The sequence below is a fragment of the Globicephala melas genome, chromosome 8, assembly GCF_963455315.2.
Source record: "Globicephala melas chromosome 8, mGloMel1.2, whole genome shotgun sequence".
Taxonomy (NCBI): domain Eukaryota; kingdom Metazoa; phylum Chordata; class Mammalia; order Artiodactyla; family Delphinidae; genus Globicephala; species Globicephala melas.
Window position 1 is genome coordinate 46,624,054 of NC_083321.1, and position 26,341 is coordinate 46,650,394.

Genomic DNA, 26,341 nt, shown 5'->3' on the forward strand with positions numbered 1-26,341 from the left:
TAAACAATTTCAACTCCTTTTTGCTCTCTGAGACTTCATCTGTGCTTCATTTAAGTTGACAACATCTTTGGAAGTTCTGGGATACTTGACGGAGATGACTGTCAACTTGAGCCTTGACGGAAATGTAGGCTACGGGTTGGCAGAAGGCATAGTAAAGGCATTCTGGGAGTAAATGGGTAGAGGCTGCAGAAGTGCAACAAAAAGTAGGATGCTATAAAAGTAGTGAGAATATAGACCTTCTTAAAACAGGATGACGTAGAAGAACGACAGGGAACGGATAGCATAACGATCCTCATTTAATTATTACTATTCCATGCTTAATATTTGTCTGTGTCTTTAACCACGAATATATTGAACTCTACAAATCCTCAACAGTGTACTCAGATGGCTGCCCTTAAGATGCCTGGCCTCGTACTATTCTGTATCACTGTTGCTTAATGCTTCAATCCACCCACATATCAAATTAACTTAGATCACTCCATAGTTGTTCCCACACCTAAACGTCCTGTTTTAATCTAAATGTGATCCAAACTTCTTGTCCAAACTTTCTCTACTAGTCTGAGTTAGGAGCAAAACTATTTAAGGCATACCTAGTCTAGCAGGAGGCATTTAAGAATGCACTCATGCATTTCTTGGCATTAAATGGAATATTATATTTGAGAAAAATATAGTTAATATAAAATGGTCAATTTTAGTATGGTATAGCCACATCTGGGGTTAAAACAGTGCACGGAATCCATTATAATCAAATGACCACATTATATCGAAATCTTCCAGTCAACCAAGAGCTTTCAAGTCAAACATCTATATTCTTGGACACGGCACCGGACTAGTCAACTGAATTTAGATTTTTTACCTAAACATTTTGATGTTATATAGGCTTACCCAGTAGACTTTGGGCAACTTCTTTCATTCTTTCAGCTTGCCTATTAATTTTCTAGGAACGGCACTGTAAGGGGGCCTTTGGATTCCAGGAACTTGCCCTATGTAGTGGTTCTTTCACACAAGCATGCTGCACTATTCTTTTAAACCAGAATATTCTCCCATCCCTAAATTTTGGCATATTGTAAAAGTATTAGTGAAGAGGTCTGAGACGTGCCAGTACAAGGAGTATGCTCAAAAGGGCATCCAAAGTTTTGCTATTTATTCAGCGTTATAATTTTTCCATGTGACTTACTGAATTTGTGAGACTATATTACTAAAATATGTAAGAGTCTTCCGTTTTCTAAACTGTTTATAACACCAAAAATTCATTGTTAACATCAGGGCAATATACTTTCTTCGGCGAGACCAACCAATGTGCTAGAAATGATGAAAGAATGGAAAAATAACCCAGGAAGTGATGAGGAAAGTACAACAGATCAAAAGAACAACTGGTCCGGTCAAGAAAAGCTGAAAGGTTACCAACCCAGCAGAAGTATCCATGTCAGGAACTCTTCAGATGAAGAGGAAGGAAAACAGGTAGGAAGAACCAACAAAACAAGTAGGAAGAACCAATTGTTCCATTTCTCCAAACTGTAAAATACCTTCACAACACTTGGAACATTCTTTTGCAACTCTTTTTTATTGTTGGTCTTTAATGGTTTGTAACAAAGGAGACCTGCATGATAAAGACAGTAAAGTTCTTTCCTCCCTTGAAACTATCATGATTTAGCAATGTGGCCTACATGCTTATTTTAGGATCCATGATTATATAGGGCAGGAGTCTGCAAATTTTTCCTGTAAAGGAACAGATAGTACGTATTTTAGGCTTTGTGGGCCGTAATAGTCTTTGTCACAGCTTCTCAACTCTGATGTTATAGCATGAAAATAGGCATAGGCAACAAATGAATGAGCATGGCCATGTTCCAGTGAAACTTTATTTACAAAGACAGGTGGTGTGCCAGTTTTGCCTAATGAGTCACGATGAATAATTTTTGTATTTTACCAGGCTACACAATTTGGAATGGGTTTATGTATTACCTAGAAAAAGACTTACTAAATTATCCAGTTAGTCATTTCCAATTTTATGGTAGCTAAAACTGTTTGTATAGTTTTATTATTTTACCTTATTAGATCTGAATATAGTTTTATCATTTTTGGTGAATAAAATTTAGTAACATTTTGATTAATTCTAGATTGTGTTCTGCTAAATTGATATCCTGACAATTTACCCAAACCCTTTTTTTTCTTTCATTTCTGTGTTTGAGGAAAAATTGTCTGTATGTTTGTTCTCTTTCTTGTCTTGAGATCTAATCAGCATATTTTCGCTCTTCTTTAATGATTGAACATGCTGCCAGTGGGGGCTGTATTTACCTCCAGAGAGCCCAGACTTCTTGTGAGGAGTTGCTGCCTTTCTCCAAGGCCTAGAGACGGGCAAGTGGAGAAAGGAACTGAGAGGGTAAATCCTGACCCCCAGCCAGGAAGGTGCAGCGTGGCTGGCCCACTCCGTGCCATGCTAAGAATCCTGTCAGAAATTTGCAGAAAGAGACCCAGTAGAGTGATCTGGTTGATTTTTATTTACTCATTGGGAACTTCTTTGTCTACTTGATAGCAAATGTCTAGATAATAAGCTTGACATTTAATTATTCAGATATTTTGAAATAACCATATTTTTACCATAATATAAACATAGGTTTATTGACTCCCTTTCATCCTCTCTAGTCTGTTAACAACTCCTGCAGTGCTTAGCAGATGTGTGTATTTTATATTCTTGTTAAAAATATCCTAAAAACCCAATGTTTGCATTTCCTGTTAGCTGACTTGGCATTTTATACACACATATACATGTGCACACGCACACATACGTACACATACTCACACACATATACATACACACGTGTATATATACTCACACATGTATACACATACATTACACGTATTACATACATGCATCTACTGTATACTCACATATATACAAACACAAATCCATACATACACATGCATATGCACATTGTCTTTTGTAGTCTTGGATTCTGTTTGGCACTGAATCTGACATAAAATATCCTTGTGAACCAAATGTTTGGTTGTCTTCCATCTCCTTTTTCATTGCTCTGTCACTTGTCTCCACCATCCTCCTCCTCTTTCCCCTGCAAGTCACAGAGTGATGGGACTTGCCATGCTGTTCTCAGCTACTTCCAATTAGGGAACAGAAGAACTGGAATTTGAGGTTCTTGTGGATGCTAGAACTATACTCAGTGGATTGAAAATTTAAGAATATAGATTTCTACTCATCAACAAGAAGAACTTTTCCACAATCAGAGCTCACCTGCAATAGCACAGGCTGGGCCATGGATAATAAACCCTACCTTTCAATCATTGGAACCATTCATGCAGACTCTGGAAAGCTACTTGTTATAAATGCTGTGGCAGGAATTTCTCCAAGACGGGTAGGAGTTTGCCCTGGATGTCCTCTAAGGGACTTTCCTATGCTTAGGTTTTGGCTGTGATATCTTGGGAGGAATACCTTACCTTATTTGGGAATTTTTCTGAAAATTGTTACCCCTTAAAAGAAAGACTTCTCATCCATATTAAATTTTTCACTGATTTTTATGAATAAATATTACTTTGTTAATTATATTGAAGTTGAGTTTATGTTAAGAAATTACTTCTTTTATTTTTTTCAAATCTTCATTAACAGTAAATTGTAGAGTATAAGGCCTAACGTGATAACTGAAAATAGCGTAGGCCATTTAGTCTTGAGTCCACACAGGAGTCATATAGTAACTAATATTCTTAAGGGTGAAATTTTAATTTTATTAAAAATCATTCTATGAAGGTAGCTCAGTGGTTAAGAATCTGCCTGCCAATGCAGGGGACATGGGTTCAAGCCCTGGTCCAGGAAGATCCCACATGCCGCGGAGCAACTAAGCCCGTGTGCCACAACTACTGGGCCTGCGCTCTAGAGCCTGCAAGCCACAACTACTGAGCCCATGCTCCTAGAGCCCGTGCTCTGCAACAAGAGAAGCCACCGCAGTGAGAAGCCGACTCACCGCAATGAAGAGTAGCCCCCGCTCGCCGCAACTAGAGAAAGCCCAAGCACAGCAACAAGAACCCAACACATATAAAAATTAGTTTTTTAAAAAGAGAAAAAAATCACTCTATGAATATTGAAATATTTCTCATGGGAAAAATTTATTTGTTAAAATTAGATTATATGGATAATTTGATATGATAAATAATTTATACTTACGAAATTAAAGAGGTGTATATGACTCTTTTTCCATTAAAATATTTGAAATTTGGCTTTACTTTAAATGGAAATCTGCCAGCAGTTCCTGCTTTCCATTGTATCATTGTTCTCTCTTCTGAAGAATCTCATAAATCCATTTAGAGCTCCTGATTTTGTATTTCTCACAAGCCAGTGTCATCATATTTTTTAGATAAGTGGCAAAACACTTGAAAAACCAGCAGAGAAAGTGAGGAATTATTAAAAACCAAAACAGTTGAACTAAGCACCTTCCTCTTTCTCTGAGTAACTGTTCCTTAGTTCCAAATGCCCTGGGCATTATGGAAAAATACAGTGTGTATCTCCTCATTTTTCATGTTTGGACTAAGGTATCACACTTCACTTTTTCAAACTTATTTTTGACTAGTTGACATTTGTTAATGTCCTTTTTTTTTCTTTTCATTTTCAACCTTTAGTCTGTTTTAGGTAATTGCGTTTTTTGAAGATAGAAGTGTTCTCTCTTATATATCGTGTTTTTTACAGGCTGAGTACATCTAGATAACGTTTTGTGTTATTGGTAACCCTCTGAATTCCCTACAATGGGTTCTTAATCTATTCTGTCAGACAGACCCTAGACTTAATTCCTACAGCAGCATTTACTCATCTTCAAATGAGACACTTAGCAGACCATTGCTTATTGCAGGAACATGCCTTTCGACGTTCGATTCTTAGTGATTTCCGATAAGTAGTACGGTACTTTCATTGTTCATTAAGCTCAGAAGACAATTGAAGAGAAGTGAATGTCTGTAATTAAAATGCACCCCCCCATAACCATAGAGGGAGGGACTAGCAACTCTGGATGTGATAGAAGTATATTTGCATTACAGAATTCTTGCTTCATAAAGGAAAAACTTCTTAGTTGTTAAATTGTTTATTGAACACAGTCTTGAATATACTTGTTTAGTGAAAATGGAAGATTTTTGTGATCATTTTTCTTGACTGAAAAAACATGGCCTTTACAGAATCATAGGAGATGGTATGTGTAGCAGATACTTTATCTAGTCTAGAAAGTAGAAAGGCAAGCTGGCTTAGAAGCTTTGAAAATTATTTTGATCAATGAAATGTATTCATTAGCAGTTCTGCAAAGTCAAGGAATATTTGAATTTAAATAAGATTGAAATTAAACAGTTGAACTATGTGGTATATTGACCTGTTGCTGTGAGGAAAAAGTCAAGTTTTCTTAGTATTTTAGTTGAGTAAGATAAAAATTTTCTTTTCTTAACATATTAAATCTTAGTTCCCCGAGCCCATGTGAATCATGTGAAAATTTGGTGGTGCTTCCATGTTTATGGCACACTTTTACACTCCAATATTGAAGCATTGTAATCTAGCATATATGCCCAAGCATTCCATTTAAAATATCCTACTGGTTAAAAGCACAAGCTCCAGATCTAGGCTGCCTGGATTCAAATCCTGGCTTCACCACTTATAAGCTTTAGGACCTTGGGTAAGTGTCTAGGCCTCTGTTTCCTCATATCTAAAATGGGAAAAATAATGACATCAACCAAGGACTAAATGAAATCATGCATGTAACACTCTTGACATATAGTAAGCACTCATTAATGTTAGCTATTATTAATTTTATTATTATGTTGCTAAAGAACTTGCATAGGATATTGCTAAAATTCCATGTTCTTTCTTGTCTGCTTTAAGGCTCCTTTGGGCATAGGTGTGGGAATAAACTAATGAACAAACTAAGAAATATCATTTTCAAAAGTGGTAAGATGATGCTTCCAACCTCGTTTGCCCTCTGAGTTTGGTGAGATCCCTAGGGCACTGTGGTAGATTGGATTATTTTTCCCAATTATTTAAAACCTCTGTAAGGGATCTGTACATTCATACCCTTTGCCATGTGGTTTTTCTCCCTATTAGAGTAGATGTATATTTTCTCACCTCACTAATGTTGATCTTAGCTATATGACTGACTTTAGCAAATGAAATGTTAAGAGGTGTGATGTAAGCAGAGACCTTAAAATTGTTTGCATGATTTAGCTTGCTCTCTTATATTTCTGCCACCTGACGTGAGAAGAACATGACTGCAGAAGCCACAGTTCCTGGAATTATGAAGATCTGTGAACAGACTTGAACCCAGTACAAAGCCTGAAGTCTAGCCTAGCACCACCAAGCAAAAATTAATGTTTATTGTTATAACATACTGAGACTCTTACAGTTCTTTGTTAGGTAGTTGTACAGAAAAGAGTTAACATAGCAGGCATAAACTGCTATCCTTGAAAAGGCCTGCTTGCCAGGTTGGCCCTTGGCTGGCTTTTGGGAACTTAGATTTTGGAACAGTGGCTACCATTAACTGATAAGAATGATCAATTCTGCCTAAACTGTGCAAACAATATGGTTTATGCTGAACACCTGCTTTCCTTCTGGGAGTCTGGGATTTTGCTAGGTGCTAGGCAGAGGTTGCCTATATGACCAGCTCCCAATAAAAGCCGTGGGTGCTGAGTCTCTTAGAGCTTCCCTGGTTGACAACATTTCACATGTGTTGTCGTAACTTCTTGCTGGGGTAATTAAGTGCATCCTATGTGACTCCTGGGAGAGGACTCTTAGAAGCTTAAACATGGTTTCCACTGGACTTCTCCTCAAGTGTCTTTTCACTTTGCTAATTGTGCTCTGCATCCTTTCACTATAATAAATCATAGCAATGAGTACAACTATATGCTGAGTTCTGTGAGTCCTCCTAGTGAATAATGGAACCTGGGGACCTCCCAAACACAGTAGCATAGCTGCAGCAATAGCTGACTAATACAGGTACTAGTTATTCATTGTGCTAACATGAATTTTGACCTGTTGTTGTTTGATCTAATGCTATTGGCAATTCCCGTTGCTAGTTTGGATTCATAGACTTCCGTAAACAATAAGGCTTTTGTCTGTACTTCTATTCCCAGTAGAATCTCCTGTGTAAGGCTTAGGTTTCACCACGGGTTTAGCCAGACGTCTATGGTTGAAGGGATATATTAGTGAATCCTTTCAAATCATTTCCCTGCTCTCCCAAGCCTGGCTTCTGCTCAGCTCCCCTTAGAGATTATAGCTTGTAGTATATGCTATGTATATTTTCCCCTGTGGAGAACCAACCCATTGGGTTGGGTTATAAAAAATATTGCTTCAATTTCAAATGTATTAATTTGGTTCCACTCATCTCTTATCCTGCCTTTATGCTATAATTGTCACATGTATTACATCTATGTAATTATAAACCCTACAAAACAATGTTTTAATTTTTGCCCTAAATAGTTGTATTTCCAAGACATTAAAAGGAAAATTGTCTTTTATATTTACCCAGATATTTACCATTTCTGATGCTCTTCTTTCCTTTCTGAAAATCTAAGCTTCCATTTAGTATCATCTCCCTTCAGCCTTATGAACTTCCTTTGCATTTCTTGTATTGCATGTCTGCTAGTGATGAATTCGCTCAGTTTTCTTTTATCTAAAAATGTCTTTATTTTGTCTTAATTTTTGAAGGACGTTTTCTCTGTTTACAGAGCTCTGGTTTGACAGGTAATTTTGGTCCACACTTTAAAGATGTTATTCTTCTGCCTTCTGGAATCCAGATTCTCTGATAAGAGGTCACTGGTCATTTGAAATGTTCTTTTCGTATATGTAATGTGTCACTTTTCTCTGAATGTTTTCGAAATTCTCTCTTTATCTTTGGTTTTCAGCAGTTTGACAATCATATTGCTAGGAATGTGCTTCACATTTATCTTGCTTGGGATTTGCTGAACTTCTTGAATCTGTATTTCTGTCTTTTGCTAAGTTTAGGAAGTCTTGTGATTACTTTTTCCTTATTTTTTTCTGAGAGTCTTAATTACTGGTATGTTAGACCATTTGATATTGTTGAATAAGTCCCTGAGGCTGTATTGATTTTTTTCAATCTGTTCTTTAAATTGGATACATTCTATTGATCTGTCTTCAGTTTTACTGTTTGCTCTGTTGTCTCCATGTTCCTGTTAAACCTATCTGGTGAATATTTAATTTCAGATATTATATTTTATTCTAAAATTTTCATTTGATTCTTTTTTATTATTTCTATTTCTTTATGGAGAGCTGCTTTATTCACCAAATAAATTTTCACTTTACATCATTGATAATAGTGATGATAACTGCTTTAAAATCCTTGTTTGCTAATTCCAATATCTGGGTCATCTCAGGGTCTGTCTCTATTGATTGTTATTTCTGTTGAGGAATTTGAGGAATTTTGGATTGTATCCTAGACATTGGAAAAGTTGTGTTGTACCGGCTCTTGATTTGACTATGTTCCTCCAAAAAGTGTTGACCTTTCTGTTTTAGCAGGCAATTAGTTGATTGGATAAAAACTGAATATTGCCTCTTAGCCAGCAGTTCAAATCTTAGGTTGGTTCATTTATCTTTAGCTGAGCAGAATTTAGGATTCCCCCTTTCTGGCTATCTCCTTTAAAGAATTTGCTCACTATTCTTTGGTGTCTGTGGTTGCTTTGAATTCCATCCTTTAGTTCTTTAGATTAGAGAGAGAGAGTTGTGAAAGCATCTGGGGTAGAGGGTGGGGGCACGTTGTCATCAAAGGAGCAACTTTTGACAGCCCAACAGAAATAATGGAAGCCAGAAGACAAAGGAATTATATTGTTAAACTGCTAAATGGAAAACAATACAAAACAAAAAACCTGCCAACTTGGAATTCTGTATCTGGTGATAATTTCCTTCAAAGATAAAAATGAAAAGGTTTTCAAATATGTAAAAGACGAGAGAATTTTTACCAGCCTATCTTACTATAAGAAATACTAAAAGAAAAGTTTCAAGGTGAAAGAAAATGATCCCAGATGAAAGTAACTGTAGGAAAATATGAAGGGCATTGGCAAAAGTAAATATGTGAGTAAATATAAAATAATGTTGACTGTTTAAAACAGTAGCAATAATAATAAGAACTAAGCTTTCATCTCAATAAGCTAGAAAAAGAACATCAAATTAAGCACCCTCCTAACAAAAATAGTAGGAAGGAAATAATTTTTAAAAGAACATATTATGAATCATTTAATGCTAATACATTGGAAAACTTATATGAAATGGTCAAATTCCTTTAAAATACACCAAAACAGATACACAAAAATAGAAAATTTAAATAGTTCTATTCTTATTTTTTAAAAACTGAATTTGTAATTGAGAACTTGCAGGTGTAGAGAACTCCAGTCCCAAATGATTTCACTGGTTAGTTCTTCCAAATATTTAAGAAGGAAAGAGGAGAAAGCTTATGACACAAACTGTTGAGACTATTTCCCAACTCATTTATAAGGAAGGCATAACATTATGATCAAGTGTATAGTATATTCCAGGAATGTCAGTTTGGATTAACATCCAAAAATCCATCAATGTAATGTACCATATTAATAAGTAAAGGAGAAAAGCCATATAGTTATCTCAATAATTTTGAAAAAACCATTTGATAAAATTCAACACTCAAGCATGAGAAAAACCCTCAGCAGGTTAGGGACAGATGGGAACTTTCTTTTACATACTAAGGGATTTTTACCAAAAGAAAAGAAAACCCCTCTAAAGCTAATATAATTCTTAATGGTGAAATATTGAACACTTCCACTGAAGATAGGAGATAGACAAGGATGTCCTTTCTACTTTTTTTTTTAACATTGTACTACAGGTCTTAGCCAATGCAACAAGGCAAGTAAAAGAAATAAAATTATATAGATTGGAAAGGAAGAATAAAACTGTGGCTACCTGCAAATGCCATGGTTGTGTACATAGAAAATCCCCAGGAATCTTCAGAAATTGAACTTAAAGTGCAAGATGCAAGATTTGTATACAAAACAATGAATTGTATTTTTATATACTAGCAATGAACAATTGGAAAACAAAAGCTTTTTAAACCATTTAACATATTATTGTAAAACATAAAATATTAGTGATAGATCTAACAAAATATATGTGAAATATATATACCAACCCCCACACCATATTGCTGAGTGGAATTGAAGAAGGCTGACATATATGGAGAGATATACCATGTTCATGGATTGGAAGATTTGATACTATTAAGATGTCTCCCCAAACTGATTTATAACTTTAAAGCAACCCCAAGTGAAATCTAGGGCTTTTTGCTTTTCTGATAGAAATTGACAAGTTGATTCTAAAATTTATTGGGGAATATGTAAGACCTAGAACAGCCGAAATAACATGAAAAGAACAAAGTTGGAGAACTTATATGATCTGATTTCAACATTTACTGTGTAGCTTCAGTAATCAATACAGTGTGATATTGGTTTAAGAGTAGATAAATAGATCAATGAAACAAAATCGAGAGTCTAGAAAGAGACCTACACTTATGAGGTCAGTTGATATTTTACAGATCTTTCAAAGCCATTCAATGGAGAAAGGATAGTTTTTTCAATAAATGGTGCTAGAATAATAGTACATCTATATGGGAAAATAATAACTTTGACCCCCCCCCAGCTTACACTGTATACAGAAATTAGTTTAAAAGCTAAACTATAAAGCTCTTATGAGAAAACATAGGATAATATCTTCCAACCAGAGAGTAGTCAAAGATTTCTTAAAACACAGAAAGCCCTTTAAAAATGGATAAAATAGACTTCAGCAAAAGTAAACATATTAGCTCATCTAAAGCATATTAAGAAAAGAAATAGGCAAGCCACAGACAGGGAAAAAATATTTGCAATAAACATATCTGACAAAGGACTTGTATGCAGAATATAAAGACAATTCCTACAACTCAATAATAAAAAGACAACTAATTTTTTTAAATGGCCATAAGACTTGAACAGACACTTCAGATAGAAAGATGTATCAGTAGTCAATAAGCATATAAAAAAAGTGCAACATCATTAGTTATCAGGAAAATGCAAATGATATCAGGAAAAGTTACAATGACATATCACTACAATCTTTCTAGAATGCCCAAAATTTAAAAGGACTGACAACTCGAAATTTTAGCAAATATTGGAGCAACTGGAATTTTCCTACATTGCTGGTGGGAATACAAAATGGTGCAGTCCTTTTGGAATACAGTTGGGCAGTTACTTATAAAGTTAAGCATTTACTTAGCATTTACCCAGCAATCCCAAATGTAAGTTCAAAAAAGGATTAGTAGAATATGTTTATAGCAGCTTTATATAAAAAAAGCCCCAAACTGGGAACAGCCCAAATATTCATTAATAGAAGAATGGATAAACAAATTGTGACATATTCATACAATGGAATACTGCTTGACAGTAAAAAGGAATGAACTGCTAATACACAGATGAATCTCATAAATGGTATAATACTATGAGAATCTATAACTATCTCAATAAAAATTTCAATTAAAAAAAGCATGTTGGGGCTTCCCTGGTGGCGCAGTGGTTGAGAGTCCGCCTGCCGATGCAGGGGACACAGGTTCGTGCCCCGGTCCGGGAAGATCCCACATGCCACGGAGCGGCTGGGCCCGTGAGCCATGGCCGCTGAGCCTGCGCGTCCGGAGCCTGTGCTCCGCAACGGGAGAGGCCACAACAGTGAGAGGCCCGCGTACCGCAAAAAACAAAACAAAACAAAACAAAATTTAAAAAGCATGTTAAGCAAAAGAAACAAGGCACAAAAGAGTACATACTGTACGTTATTTTGTTTATATGAAGTTTTAGAAAAAACAAAAGTAATTTATGTTGAAAAATGTCAGAACACTTATAGCCCCAGGATGGGAGGGAATTGACTGGAATGTGGCATGAAGGAACTTCTTGGGTAATTGTTCTATTTCTTGATTGGGGTGTTGGTTATATAGCTCTATGCATTATCAAAACTCATCAAACTATACTTTTGAGATTTGCACATTCTACTGTATGTAAATTATACTTTAATTAAAAAGAAAAGAGAGATATTTATATCTTTCTCTAATTTACAAGTTAGATTTTGTTTTCATTAACGCCATAGAAGGCCCTGCTCTTTATGTGGGTAGGCTTATATAAGAAATCTATGTTTGGAAGTCAATTTCTCTTCTTCCCTTTGCTTTTTTTTTCCCCTTCCTCTTCCTTCCAAAAACCACAGGAATGTGAAAGAAAGTGGGTGACCATTGCAAGTAAAACTATAGCTGAAAACTTATATCCGAATATTCTGTCACTTGGACCTTGTGCAGGCCTATAATTTGAATGTGTGACTCTAGAAATGGTTGCTATGGTGATAAACCACTTGACTTAAATAGCATGTATTTTACTCAAAATTTAGAGAAATGGTAACAGTTTCTAGTAATTGTGCACTGGTATTAACTTGCAGGGATATGCCTAGAGCTTACAGGTTTTGCATCCATTATCACCAGATGTGTTCATCAAGTTGAAGTTATGCCAGTGAATAATGAAATATGTGTGTTTAGCCCATTTCTTCTGGTTATATATCTCCCCTTGCACACATGGAACCCCCATTTCAAGATTAATAATATCATCTGGAGAAATCAGGCCCAGGGTGCTAAACCACAAAAAGATGGAACCAGAGGGAACCTTGTAAGGTCATCTTTTCTATCATTGTGCCTCTAGTAGGAATGACTATTCTTCAGCAGTCCCACATGGTAAGAGTCTGTCAAAGATGAGGAACAACTGAAATGCTGCTTGGGGGAACCCCTGGTGTAACCATCCTGACTGTAGCACTCAGAGATGCTGTCTAGCTTCCCAGTGCTGAAATCTTACCCCTTCTGCATTTTAAAATTGTGATTATATATATGTGTGTGTGTGTGAGAACCTCCACTAGCACATCAGTAGCCTGTCTGTAAACCTTCTCTGGTCCCTTTATATCTATTCAGACTGGTTGCAGTATTTCAGATATGAATTCTTCATGATAAATAAGGATAGAAGAATTTTTTTCTTTGATTTCTAAGATGCTTTCTGATGATAGCCAGGTTCTCTTGGTCACTGTGAAATGGTATATTACAACAGTATCTTTAGAGAACAGTTTACAATGATTTTTAAATCCTCTCTTGGAAAACAGTCTACAGTGTTTTTTAAATCCTCTTTTGGACTGATAATTATGACCAACAGACTGACAATGATCATTTAGATAGACTCTTTCCCTCTAGAACTGGATATTGAAATTCCTCTCTCATCTTTCTCCCGCTTTGTACAATCTTATGGGAGCTCATCACCTTCTATACGCCTTTCATGACCTGGAAGATCTTAGTAACTTCTATAGCCTTGGCAATTTCACTTTCCATTTCTCTGGAAATTTCACTTTCCATTTCTTACAAAACTGTAAAATTGCATCAGTTACAGCATAGATCCCTGAAGAATCCCATCAACTATGAGAGAAGAAAAATACAAACTTAAAATTTAGGTAGCCTATCACTTACAGAAGAAATCCTTTTAAAAATCCTAGAGAAAAGCCTGGAAGTTGGAATTCGCCTTGGCTGTTTATATTCCAAGGAGATGAGAGGCTTGACTCTTGGTGAAGAAAGCTGTAACTTGGCCTGAAGGGCATCATGTGGGCCAGCCTTCATCCGTGTTTTATTAGCATCAGAGAACGGTTTTAGTGAGGGGACATTTAAGAAGGGAGACTCAGTCTTTAGGAAAGCTCTTAGGATTCTGATTCCTAAATAATGGCACCCTAAACTTAATGAAACTGCAAATTAGCAAAGAGAAATGGTAAAGTACATACATAATATTTTACAAGGTACACACATATACACAGAAGCTTTTAAGCATTTGCAATAAGTATTTGCATTTAGGTAAATAGGCTTGCATTGATGTTACCAGGGAGTTAAGGAACGAACATTGTGATTTGTTTCCATGCAGCCAGTTTTAGGCTGATTTTGAAGCTCAATTAAGATATGGTTGACTAAAAGTATTTGCAAGCAATGCTACCAACAAGGGATTAATTTCCAAAATATACAAACAGCTCATATAGCTTAATACAAAAAACCCCCCAAAGAACCCAATCAAAAAATGGGCAGAAGACCTAAATAGACATTTCTCCAAAGAAGACATATAGATGGCCAAAGACACATGAAAAGATACTCAGTATCACTAATAATTATTAGAGAAATGCAAATCAAAACTACAATGAGATATCACCTCATACCAGTCAGAATGGCCATCATTAAAAAGTGTGCAAATAATAAATGCTGGAGAGGGTGTGGATAAAAAGGAACCCTCCCACACTGTGGGAATGTAAATTGGTGCAGCCATTATGGAGAACAGTATGGAGGTTCCTTAAAAAACTAAAAATAGAGCTATCATATGATCCAGCAATCCCACTGCTGGGCATATATCCAGAGAAAACCATAATTCAAAGAGATGCATGCACCCCTGTGTTCATAGCAGCACTATTTAAAATAGCCAAGACGTGGAAGCAACCTAAATGTCCATCAACAGATGAATGGATAAAGAAGATGTGGTTCTCACACACACACACACACACACACACACACACACACACACACAGGAATATTACTCAGCCATAAAAAAAGAATGAAATAATGCCGTTTGCAGCAACATGGATGGACCTAGAGATTATCATATTAAGTGAAGTAAGTCAGACAGAGAAAGGTAAATATGTAATATCACTTATATGTGGAATCTAAAAAAATGATACAAGTGAACTTATTTACAAAGCAGAAATAGACTCACAGACATAGAAAACAAACTTAGGGTTACCAAAGGGGATACTCGGAGCAGGGGGAGAGACAAATTAGGAGTTTTGGATTAACACATACATGCTACTATGTATAAAATAGGTAAACAACAAGGACCTACTGTATAGCACAAGGAACCATACTCATATCTTGTAATAACCTGTAATGGAAAAGAATCTGAAAAAGAATATATGTATAACTGAATCACTTTGCTATACACGTGAAAGTAACACATTGTAAATTAACTATACTTCAATTAAAAAAATAGATTCATAATAACAAAAAAGTGGTTGACTATATTAGTTTTAATATGTATTAAATACCAAACTGAAAAAGAAATAAGAAAATAGGTACTCATAATGTTGCTGGTAAGAGTATAAGTTGGTACAACTGCAGTAGAAGGCAATACGGTGATGTCTTGCAAAATCACAAATCCATACAACTTTTAACTCAGAAGTTCTACTTCTAAAATGTATATCCTGTAGATATATTATTTACACATGTACACAATGACACAAGTACAAGGTTATTCACAGCAGCATTATGTTTACTAGTTAAGATTGGAAACAACCTGAATGTCCATTCTCAAGGAACTGGCTACATAAATTATGGTACATTCAAACAAGAGAACATTGCATAGCTGAAAGAAGAATGAGAGCTCTTTTATGTATTGACATGGAATGATGTTCAAGATAATTGTTAGTTTAAAAAGATCAAGGGGGCTTCCCTGGTGGCGCAGTGGTTGAGAGTCTGCCTGCCGATGCAGGGAACACGGGTTCGTGCCCCGGTCCGGGAATATCCCACATGCCGCGGAGCGGCTGGGCCCATGAGCCATGTCCACTGAGCCTGCGCGTCAGGAGCCTGTGCTCCGCAACGTGAGAGGCCACAACAGTGAGAGGCCCGCGTACCGCAAAAAAAAAAAAAGCAAGGTGTAAAAAAGTGTTTACAGTGGGCTACCATTTGTGTAAAAAAGTGAGAGTAAAGTGCGTCAATATATGGATTAGATTGAACCATATGAAATTGCCAGTATTAGGCTGTTTTGACCTGCAAAAATGATGACGACTTCCATTTGGTTCTGCCTAATATTTGCTTGAAGTTCCATAAAATCTCTTCAGAAATGTGCACTGTAAACTGATAGTATTCGTTGTCTTGGATGGGAGGCAGAGCTGAGTTAACTAGGGGGCAAGGAGGAGATTTTGAACACTGTGAATATTAAATCATGGGGATGTACTACCTATTTAAAAACTGATTCACTTAAAAATTATATATAAGTAAATAAAATAGATAAATGTGGCTGAGTAATATCATTTTCTCATCTTGCTCTAGAATGAAACTGAGAAATATGTTCCTACACTGAAGCTTAGTTTAGTTTAGTTTCCTTTTTCCTTCCACTGTGCCAGAAGATCCTGCAAATTATCTTAAGATATCTTATCCAGGAAGAAATCAGAGCCTTCAGTGTTTTTGAAAAAAAGAAGACAATATCTATATCACTAATCCTGCCCATAGAGACTTTCTGAGTATTTCTTCCCAGTGACTTCAACTTCTGAGTCTACTTTAATGACTCAAGTACATTAATTAGCAAATGGAACAGTGAAGAAGAATGGAAATGTTAAACCAGATATGAATATGAACACATTAAAAAGAAAATGACTGAGTCTCTATTCCTATTCTATAGATTATTTGTTGTAGTGGACATGATGAAAACCATTTCCTCAACTACTCAGGTGATAACTCAAGAGGTGGAAATGTCAAAAGAGAGGTTAAACTTAGATTCACCTTTTCAAATGATTTGTATGTCAAGTGACTTAAATTTTTATGAATTGAAATGTCCAAGCTAGGGACCAGTTCTGTACTAAACAGAGCAGCTTGTCTTTAGCTGGACACTGGAACATCAGGGGTGTTTTACTCTCACCCTGTTGCTAAACGTAAGGAGTTTTCAAGGAGAAGACACAACCTGTATTACTGAAGGCTAACACATTTTGTTTTCTGTTTCTTGAAAGAATACACAGAGAAGCAACCCAGAAATTTTCCTGAGAAAATGCATCTATACAGAAAAGGACCTTTTTACTTTTCCAAATTTATACAAATTAATTTTTCAATGTGCAAAATTACCAGCTCAAGAATTAGCATATACTGTTATAAGGTCATACAAGAATGATAGTTTGAAGAAGCACCTATTTAAGGACTGTCTGCAGTAAGCAAACATCTGGTAAATTTTCTCTTTTCTCGAAATAGAGGTACCAAAAATCCATAAATGACCTGAGGTTTTGCTGCAGCCCTGGGAGTTCATTTATTCATTGGACAAATACGTACTGCTACTGTGTATAAAACATGGTCACTTGTATCACAAGAGTGATCAAAAAACAACACACGCACACACCAGGTTTATTTGTTTTGTGTTATATGTAATCTTTTCACCTTCTTTGAAAATTGTTAACCTGATTATTAACTCATGTGTATGCTTTCAGTTAACCAGAGTATTAAACTTATGAGACCTTTCCGAGCTCATTCTGTGTAAATGAGAACTCGCTGCATCTATAGCTCCTGTCTCATCCCCCATCCTGCTTGTGCCGGTCTCCTGAGACGTTCTCTGCTATTTTAGAACTCTATGCCCAGCTTCATTTAATGGGAAGTGAGCATTTCTAAAATGGGTCTAAGGTCAAAATGGACTCTGCTTCCCTCACAACAGCAGGATTAGAGACCGTTTCCTCCACTGTGGGGTGCAGTGACCTGAGAAAACACAGTTGCCTGTTAAAATTCCTTCTACTTGTTTCATGCTTTAAAGCTCACAGAGTACTTTCGTGGCCACCACCTTAGTTCATTCTCATAATAAGCCCATGTAGTAAATGTGCAAATACCATTTTCCTCATTTAACAGTGAGGCATCAAGACTACAAAAGGTCTTCAGACCTGCCCAAGTGGTGTGACTGGGGTTAGAAGCCAGTCCCTGGAATCAATGCAGAGAATGGTGAGCATGTGAGGAGTGGGCCACATGCAGCAACTTTATACCCAGGTTAGAAAGAATAATCATGATGTGCTTGTCAGGGAATCCACACACATGTCAAAGCTCATCTAGAAATCTGGAAAGATGAATGATTACAACTGTGTCCAGATGGACTTGCCTATGTGAATGGTACCAGGTTTTACTTTCATTTTGCAGGGCAGTGGATTTGAAGTTGTGCCTGTAGTTTGCTCTATCCCAGACACTAAACAATTCCGTTTTCTTGAAGATGCTAAAGGAGCTTTCTTTGGCATTCAATAACAGTTTCACAGTGTGATTAGTTTATATTTCACGTCCGAAGAGAGCTCCAACTTGCACATCCTAGACAACTTTGTAGCCCCTCGCTTCTTTGAATTGATGTAGATTGCTTTGTGTCTGCAAAATTAATCCAGGCCTTTTTTTTTTTTTTTTTTTCCCTAGCCCACTGCTTATGAAAAGACTTCTGTGCCCAGTAAGAAGGAAAACATGGATGACTCGGACATGAGTTACTCAAGTTACATATCTAGCAGACTCCCTTCAGTTGAACTCAAGGGAGAAATAGAGAAACCCCCCACGACTTCAGGGCAAGGAACAGCACCCAGAGGCACTGCTAAATCCATTGCCCTGCCTAGAACCAAAAAGAAACTCAAACAACGCTGAACAGTACAGAAACAGAGCTGCTCTTTCTAGTGCAATGAGGGTTTAGGAGGGGAAAAGGACAATAGTATGCCGAACTTTCAGCGTTTCAGCCACCCTGAGCCCTGCCAAGTGTTTGCACCAGTTTTAAAATTGAAGCAGTCAACTCCAAAGTGGGGTTAAAGGACAGCCAGCAACAGGCCTGATGGCTTGTGCAGCTGAAATCAACTCAAGGTGTTTTCGAGAGTTGTTCAGAGGAGTGGATGCCCTCAAAGCAAGGCTGTGGGCACACTTGTCCGGTTGTACTTCAGATTCTTACATTTAGGCACAATTATTTGTAGGGGAAACTGAGAGCCAGAACCTCAGTGGAGGTTCCAAATGATTATGTGCACTTTGCACTAGAAGATTTGTTAGGAAATTACTAATAAACTTGTCTATAAGCATAACAGCAGAAGTGCTTCAGCCATTCACATGTGTTCTTGTAATTTTAGGTTGCTGTAGATGGTTTAAGACAGCTTACTTTAAATGTAGAAAAATAGATTTTGTAACTGTTTGCCATTAACATGCTGCTAAATTCCCAACGTATCGATCGAATCAATAAAAAACCAGATGTCACCCACACACGTTAATTTTTACGTGAACCAGAGGTGACTATAATCAGGTCCTCTAAGCCCTAAAAAGCAAATTTTGAGCTTGGCCTGCTGCTGCAAAGGTAGGCACACATCTTTGGGGATGGTCATGAGGCTGGACACAGGGGAAGGTACATCATTCCTCTTAGTATTATAGGTCTCTCCTTTGCAGCTGGACAAATAGTTTTGTCATTCTAGGTCACACTGGGTGAAGAGATGCTTCCCTTGGCCTCACAGACAAGCTCTGAGGAAGCAATTTGCATCTGCTTTTGCCTTTATAAAGTAAGTAACCTAGGTTCATTCCAGCTCCTCGTGGGATTGTCACTTAAGCCTCCAAAATGCCCCACACCTGGCCAGCTGAGCAGGTCCTAGTTGCACATAAATCCCCTCAATGGCTGAAGGTAGTAGACGTGCTTCTCGTGATCAATTTGGAAGACACCGTCCAGCCTCCAAATGGGTCAGAGATAACACTGACGTATGTTGCCCCTGGCTGAGTAGTTTGGCCAGTATTTTCTCAGTGCCTTCAATGTGCTTCCCCGGGGGAATCTGCCAGCTTTACTTCAAAACTGGAGTTGAAGCTTCTTCAAGGTCTTTCTCCTTCCTGACTATTACTTCCAATCCTGCCAGGAGCCCGTAAACCATCTCTCCGGGATTAGTGAGCCATCTTTGAGGAGCGTATTCTGTTCACCTACAGAGAAGCCAGTCTCAGCTGAGTGGAGATTTACGTTTCCCAGAGGTGCTCCCAGAGGCAGAGGTGAGGTGACTGGTCTCCCGGCAGAAAAGCCAACCGAGACAGTGGCTTGGATTCTGTCCTTCCCCTGGGCCCGAAAATGGGATAGTTCCTGTGTTCAAAACTGCTCTTACTTTCATGGTGATACCTTCTTCTCTATCATGTATTGGAGAACTCTTGTTAAATTGAATAGTATCCAAATTTCTATCCACATTTCTCTTCAGTCTTTTTGTTTTTTTTAATTGGGGTATAGTTGTTTTACAATGTTGTGTTAGTTTCTACCGTACAGCAAAGTAGAGTTCCCTGTGCTATACAGCAGGTTCTCATTAGTTATCTCTTTTACATTTATTAGTGTGTATATGTCAATCCCAATCTCCCAGTTCATCACACCCCCCACTTTCCCCCCTTGGTGTCCATACGTTTGTTCTCTACATCTGTGTCTATTTCTGCCTTGCAAACCGGTTCATCTGTACCATTCTCTTCAGTCTTAAATTAGTGATTCTGCTCAGTAAACTTGAGCAAAGGTCCAGAACTAAGCACTAAGTGAAAGGTGAAGTCATTTTATAACGTTTTAGTACATCTGTACCTTTTCCCACCCCAGCACCAGGCCAGGCCAGCTGTCCATCTACCAGAAAATGCGTTCTATTAGCTGTCCTCTGTGCAGACCTTCACTTGATCTACATGGAATCATTTTGACCGGGACTTAGCTCACTCTTTCTAAAGAGAATATTCGTATTATTTCTATTTGTTATTTATTTGTATGGAACACACTTGGGCCAGGCCATATGTGAGCTTTGTTTTCCAACTGTGTACCTCTTTACTATCTGGGGATCTGTGGCCTTGCTTTCTCCATTTACTTTCATGGCTGTGAAAATAGTTACTCTTCTGTTTCAGATGTGTTTTCAGTGACTGCTAGGCCCACTCCAGGGCACTGATAATCACTCTGACACCTCCTGTGCACCACGGCATGGAGGGCTGGGCTTCGTTATGACCCACAGGGACACAGTCTGCCCAGGACAGTGCAGAGCAGGTGTTATTTCCAAGGAATGCAAATGCCAGTCAACACTCTGACTTGAGTAAAAGACAGGTCAAGGCAGTAGGAATATGATAAAAGATAAATGCCAGCCGGGGGCTGGGGAGAAGTTCAGCTGAGGAGAACAAGAGGATGGCAGAGACGGACTTAAATCACAGAAGACAGGAAAATGGGTTGGGGTCAGGGGAGCAAAAAGAACAAAGTGTAATTAATAAGGAAGACTGGTTGGATAACGGCACATGGTTCTGCCAAACCCGGAAGCAGGAGTCAGAGGACGAAAGTGCTCCTGGGGTAATTAGAGAGGTCCCTGTCCTAGGCCAGTCTGCATTAGGACTGGCCTCTCGTGGCCTGGACAGCAGCACACCTGGGTGAGGACACAGGCTGAAGAACAAAGACCCGGGGAAATGGAAGCTGAGAGAGGCCGGTTGTAAGAGGTGGCCACAGAATAGTCCTGACATTTTGAGCAGGAATGTTATGCTGCGTAGGGAGGGGAAAGGAGAAAAAATTCAAAACACTTTGTGCTTATCACTGAAATGCTTTGTTTAAATAATTCTGTTTGACTCCAAAATGTAAGTTCCAGGTTAGAAAGATTGAAAGCAGCCAGTCTTGAAAATGAAGCTTTTTAAATTCCAGCCCTGCTGTTGGAATAGAGAATAAAGGCTTTGTTCAAACACGCATTCCCAGCAGTAAGCAGAGCTTTGAAATTGGCCAGGGAAGTTGTGTTCCATAATGGCTGCACTTGGCTGGAGACCAAGAAGCTGTGGCCTCTGGGAAATGACCCTGGGCTGGATATTTTCCATCTGCCCCTCCAGAACCACTCTGCCCTGCTCTGCCCTCTCCACTCAGAGAAGTGATCTTTCAGGAGTGAATTAACAGGCTCCCTTGGCCTCTGGCTTCGCTGGGCTTCTGTCAGTGGGGGACACCAACAGGCACTCAGGGAGGGGAGAGGTCTAGGCCTTGATTCCCCCAGTGCTGGGCCACTGGGAAGTCACTGCATTCTCTTTCTATAGATCTGAGCTCCTGCCGGCAGCGCTCCCTCACAGCTGTGTTCCCTGCCCCTTCAGGCTAAGACCAGGGCTATTGCCCTGGGGACTGTGTCTTCCTTCATGGGTTTCCCTAAACTCTGTGGTACCTTTACCAGTAGCCTCTTTGTTAGATTCTCAACTACCCCGTTTGAGTGAGTACCATCTGTCTCCTCCTGACACCCAAGGTGATCCAGACCCTTGTCAGTTCTGCATTGTTTTGACCTGGGGCAGCTTTGTCAATGGTTGCCAATCTCCTACCAAATGACAGTAAAGTGAAGAGCAGAGAGCATAAATGGGTTCTTCCTGAAACAAACTGATGCCCTTGGGTGGTCACTGGGGCTTGAGCGAGGGGGTGACAGGGGAGATATTCCTGAGGTTGGAACCTAGACCCAGTGAGATAAATCTAGCATTGCCCAGGTGGATCTGAGATTGTGTGGACCCAGAAGGCTGAAATTTAGGTCTTAAATTCCAACCATGGCCTCTGGGAGCCTAAAAGAAAGCCACACTTGACTTGTAACAGCCAAGAGGACCTACAGGCTGGGACGGGAGCTACCCTCGCCGTCTCCTGGCTGTGGACTCAGGGCTCAGCAGAGGCTTCCAGGGCAAGCACAGGCAGCCTGAAGACAAGACGTCTCCCTGGGCTGTGCATTTGTTTCTTCTCTACAAGTGCTAACGTCCCTTTACAAAGCATTTTAAAGTAAAACCTTTCGCTATTCAGAGGCCTCGCATAGTTCAGTTTTATTCTTCGGGATCCGGTACTTTTCCTGGGTGAGCAGGCTCAGGCTTGGGATTTCTGCTCAGTACATGGTTATCGCTTCATTCTCTCACGGGTGAGCCAATTTTCTTTGCTTTTGTTCTTCAAAGGAAGACCATAAGCAATGTCTGTCTTGCTTTTTTGTGGCTGCCTTCCTCAGTTGCTGGTATAATCTGCTCTCTCTGTTCCCTAAATTATCCGGAGCAGCCCTCAGCCGGAGCCATGCGGATTCCCACCACTGCCCCAGTGGCCTCACTTCAAGCAGCAACACACAGGAGACAGTGGAACACTGGGAAGATTAATAGGGCTATGGCAGTGTCACCACTGGCTCTCTTAGAGCCTTCCCCTCTTGGTTGCCTGGTGCCACCCCAGACATCTTTGAGGGACCCAGCGAACTCAAGGTGAAGACCTCAGAGGACCTTCTCCGCAAAACATGCAGTGGTTCCTGGCCTGGCACAGAGGACAGACCCACAGATGCAGTGCAGACCCCTCCCCCCAGCATGAACTTCTCCTAAGTGGACTCTGCAGCATCTCCAGACCAGACATATCCTTGGCATTGATACAGAGGTTACATAAATCTCCCTGCCCTTGGGGGACTGAGACAGCTTTGACCCTCTCACCCACAGCGGGGTCTGCAGACAAGATCCTGACATCACCCTGTTGTTTAGGAGAGACTCTTCTCATCAGCACAGCAAGCTGTCTCCATCCCCGGGGCAACTGTACCGTCCCAGGAGTCGGCATTTCCAGTCTGACCAGGGGCAAGGCAGCAGCCAGTATTTCCTGGTCCAGGCACTGGTTCACACTGAGTCTACTAGAGATCAGAGTCCCCTTGTTAGCTGGACTTTGAGCTGTATTAGTGGAAGCAATCACTGTCTCTTAACTAAAGCCCCTCTTCAGGGTCATAATGTAATAATAGCAGCAACATCTACAGAGCACTTGCCACATGCCAGACACCATCCTGAGCCCTTTACACGTATTCTTCTAATTCTTTTATCTCTAAAGAGGAATAAATTAAGGCACAGAGAGGTTGAGAAATTTGTCCAAGGTCACACAGCTAAGAAGTAGCAGAACCAAGATTTGAACGTAGGCAGCGGGCTCAAGTGTGTCTCCAGGCGTTTGTAGTTCAGGCCTGAGACTGCTGTAAAGTTCAATCTCAGAGTTCCAAAAGGCCAAGTGGTTCCTGAACATTCTGTCTTCCAGCAAAAGTCGAGGTAATTTTGTGAAGTTTGGGCCTTGAGGTTTCGGAACAGAGTAGGATTATTTTGCATGCTAATAAATTTGAGTAAGACCCACCCGCAGCCAGGGAGAGCTGCATTCTGCAGGACTTTGCATAATAAAAATAAGTTCTAAATGCTCTAACAGGTCATTGTCAGGAACAGTCTTTAGAAGCCTTTGAATATGTTTTTGACAGAAGAAAGAAAAGGGGCTCCATTGCCTCCTCGGGAATTCACGCCCTGTCTGTGCAAACATGATAGATTGATGCTTACCAGGCGCCAAGTGCTGTAATTCCCATCGCAGGGCAGTGGGGGTTAAGAATCACTATAAATGTTTTGATTTCCCATATTTCTTCATCAGGTAGTGTGTGTAGCTGTGAAAATATGGAGTTCACAAGTCAGCTGCTGGACCATTTCTCCACCTCGCCCTTCTCCAGTATCTCTAGCATTTGCCATCACTTACCACTTTAAGATAATGCCAGGTGGAGTGATGATTTTCCTCGTCATACAGACAGCTCCCTACTTCAGGGAGCACAGACTGTTTCTGAAGGCTCGGACCCCTTCTGTGGTACAGGATGAGGCAAACATCTGCTCTGGAACGAAGCCCAGCAGCTAAGGGTGATGCCACCTGCCAGCCGCCACCCATCTCTGAGTCTGCTGCCGGCGGCTGGTCCCCGGAGGAGAGAGGGAGTTCTTACACAGGATCCTCATTGCTGTTGTGGAACTTTGATAGAAAGGGCTTCTAATGGAAAAGATCCCAAAGCCCATTGAAATGGGTAATTTTTTACAAGAGTTGTTTTCCCTCCGGAAGCAGTTACCTGGTTGTGGCTTGACATCCTTCCTCCCATCAGTAGAGAACTTAGTCGTCCAGCCACTTGAATTTTATAGCAACTTTCAGCTGACTCTTTTTTTAACACAGTCCCTGACCGTGAACCGTTGTTGGGTGCCCCACCCCCGTATTCAATCTCAGCAGGGATGTCTTGCCTGCAGTACACTCTGCTTGCCTGGAGGGGAAGAGCAGTCTGACCACTGCCCACGTCTCCTTTTTCCTCCATGTTGACCAAGCACCACACTCTGCAGCACCAGCACGAAGGACCAGGAGTTGCACAAAGAACTCAGTAGAATTGGATTGAGAGACTCAGTCCTTCATCCAAGAAGTGTTTATTGACCATCTACTATGGGCCGGGCACTGTGACAGGCACTGGACAGAAAATGATGTAAAAGACTGTCAAGGTCATTGCCCTTAACGAGCTTGCAGTCTTGGAAGAGGGAGGGAAAGATGATTGAGACCTATACAAATAGTAGAATAGCTGTGTATTGTGATTAGAGCAATAAAGGAAAGAGTAATGTAATAGAGAATAACAGAAGAGAAACCTTATCTGAGAGCAATTCTGAAGATGCTTGAAGGCTAAAGGGAAGAATGCTTTAGGCAGAAGGAAAGGGGAAAGAGCTTGTTGGGTTCTAGGACTTGGTCCAAAGGCCAGAACAACACGGGTGAGGGAGAGGCAGAGGCCAGGTGCTGCACGACTTCAGGGGCCACGGGAAGGAACCTGTTTATTCTCAACACAGCAGAAAACCATCAACAAGTTTTCAGCTGGGGAATGGCATCTGATTAAAGGATCTCTGTGCCTTCTCTGTAACCAATGACTCAAGTGGAGCAAGAGGTGGGAGATTGGTTAGAGGACATGGAGTAAGATGGTGGCAGAGAAGATGGAGAGAAATAGGTGGATATGAAATATGTTTTGGAGATAGAATTGATGGGATCAAATGATGAGTAGATGTGAAGTGTGAAGAAAAGGGGGCAGGGGGTCAAGAATGACTTCTGGCTTCAGTAACCAGACTGATGGTGGTTTCACTCACTGAGGAGGACCGAGTCAGGGGTGGCAGTGGACCAAAGAGGGCTAAGCTGAGAGGCCATCAGACCTTGAAGTGGAGATGGCTGCTTGAGATGGACTTAAAGTCTGGAGTGGATCAAGGTGGATGGAGAGAGGGGAAAGTGGCCTAGAGGAGAGAAAGCATGTGAAGAGAGACCCAGAGTTAATCGTGAGTTTTTGCATAAGGGCTTCTGGACACTGGGCAGGGGTCACAGAACCCAGGGCCCAAGGGAGACCCAGGCATCCAGGCACCATCTTGGTTACCCAGCAGCCTGTGTCCCTCGCTCAGGAACTGGGCAGTGACTGTGCTTTGGCAAGAACAAGGATGAGAATGGAATGGGATGACATGAATGCCATTTGGAGAAGTATCCCTAGGGGATGTGGCCAAACCTCCTTATAGGTTGATTAAGCGAATCTGGATAGTGATAGGTAACACCCTCAATAGCTAAATCATCATGCGATAGCCTCCCATCAGCAGTGAATGAGAAGATGATGGACCAGATACTTTCCTGAAGCCCAAATTTGCAGAATCATGGACTATCTGCTCTATTTCTTCTGCCCAACTCTCCCCCAGGGGAGGGATCCCGACCTGCAGCCTCAGGGGACACGCCCCCTGGGATGGACGGGCTCCCTATGTCTCAAGGCAGATGAATTCCACCGTGG

At 39.8% G+C, this 26,341-nt stretch overlaps 1 protein-coding gene across 4 annotated transcripts in view; it reads left to right on the plus strand.

The window, feature by feature from the left end:
- The window catches only part of STK33 (serine/threonine kinase 33), a 170,507-nt gene extending 151,514 nt beyond the window's left edge, over positions 1-18,993 (plus strand). For 3 of the 4 annotated variants that reach the window (XM_060304439.1, XM_030831317.2, XM_060304440.1), the window contains 2 exons: positions 1,267-1,461; positions 18,225-18,993. In XM_060304439.1, coding sequence (XP_060160422.1) covers positions 1,267-1,461; positions 18,225-18,443 — 414 coding nt within the window. In that variant the 3' untranslated portion in view covers positions 18,444-18,993. The remainder of the gene's footprint in view (positions 1-1,266; positions 1,462-18,224) is intronic. The other variant, XM_070046252.1, reaches the window with a different exon arrangement.
- The last annotated feature ends 7,348 nt before the right edge of the window (positions 18,994-26,341 follow it).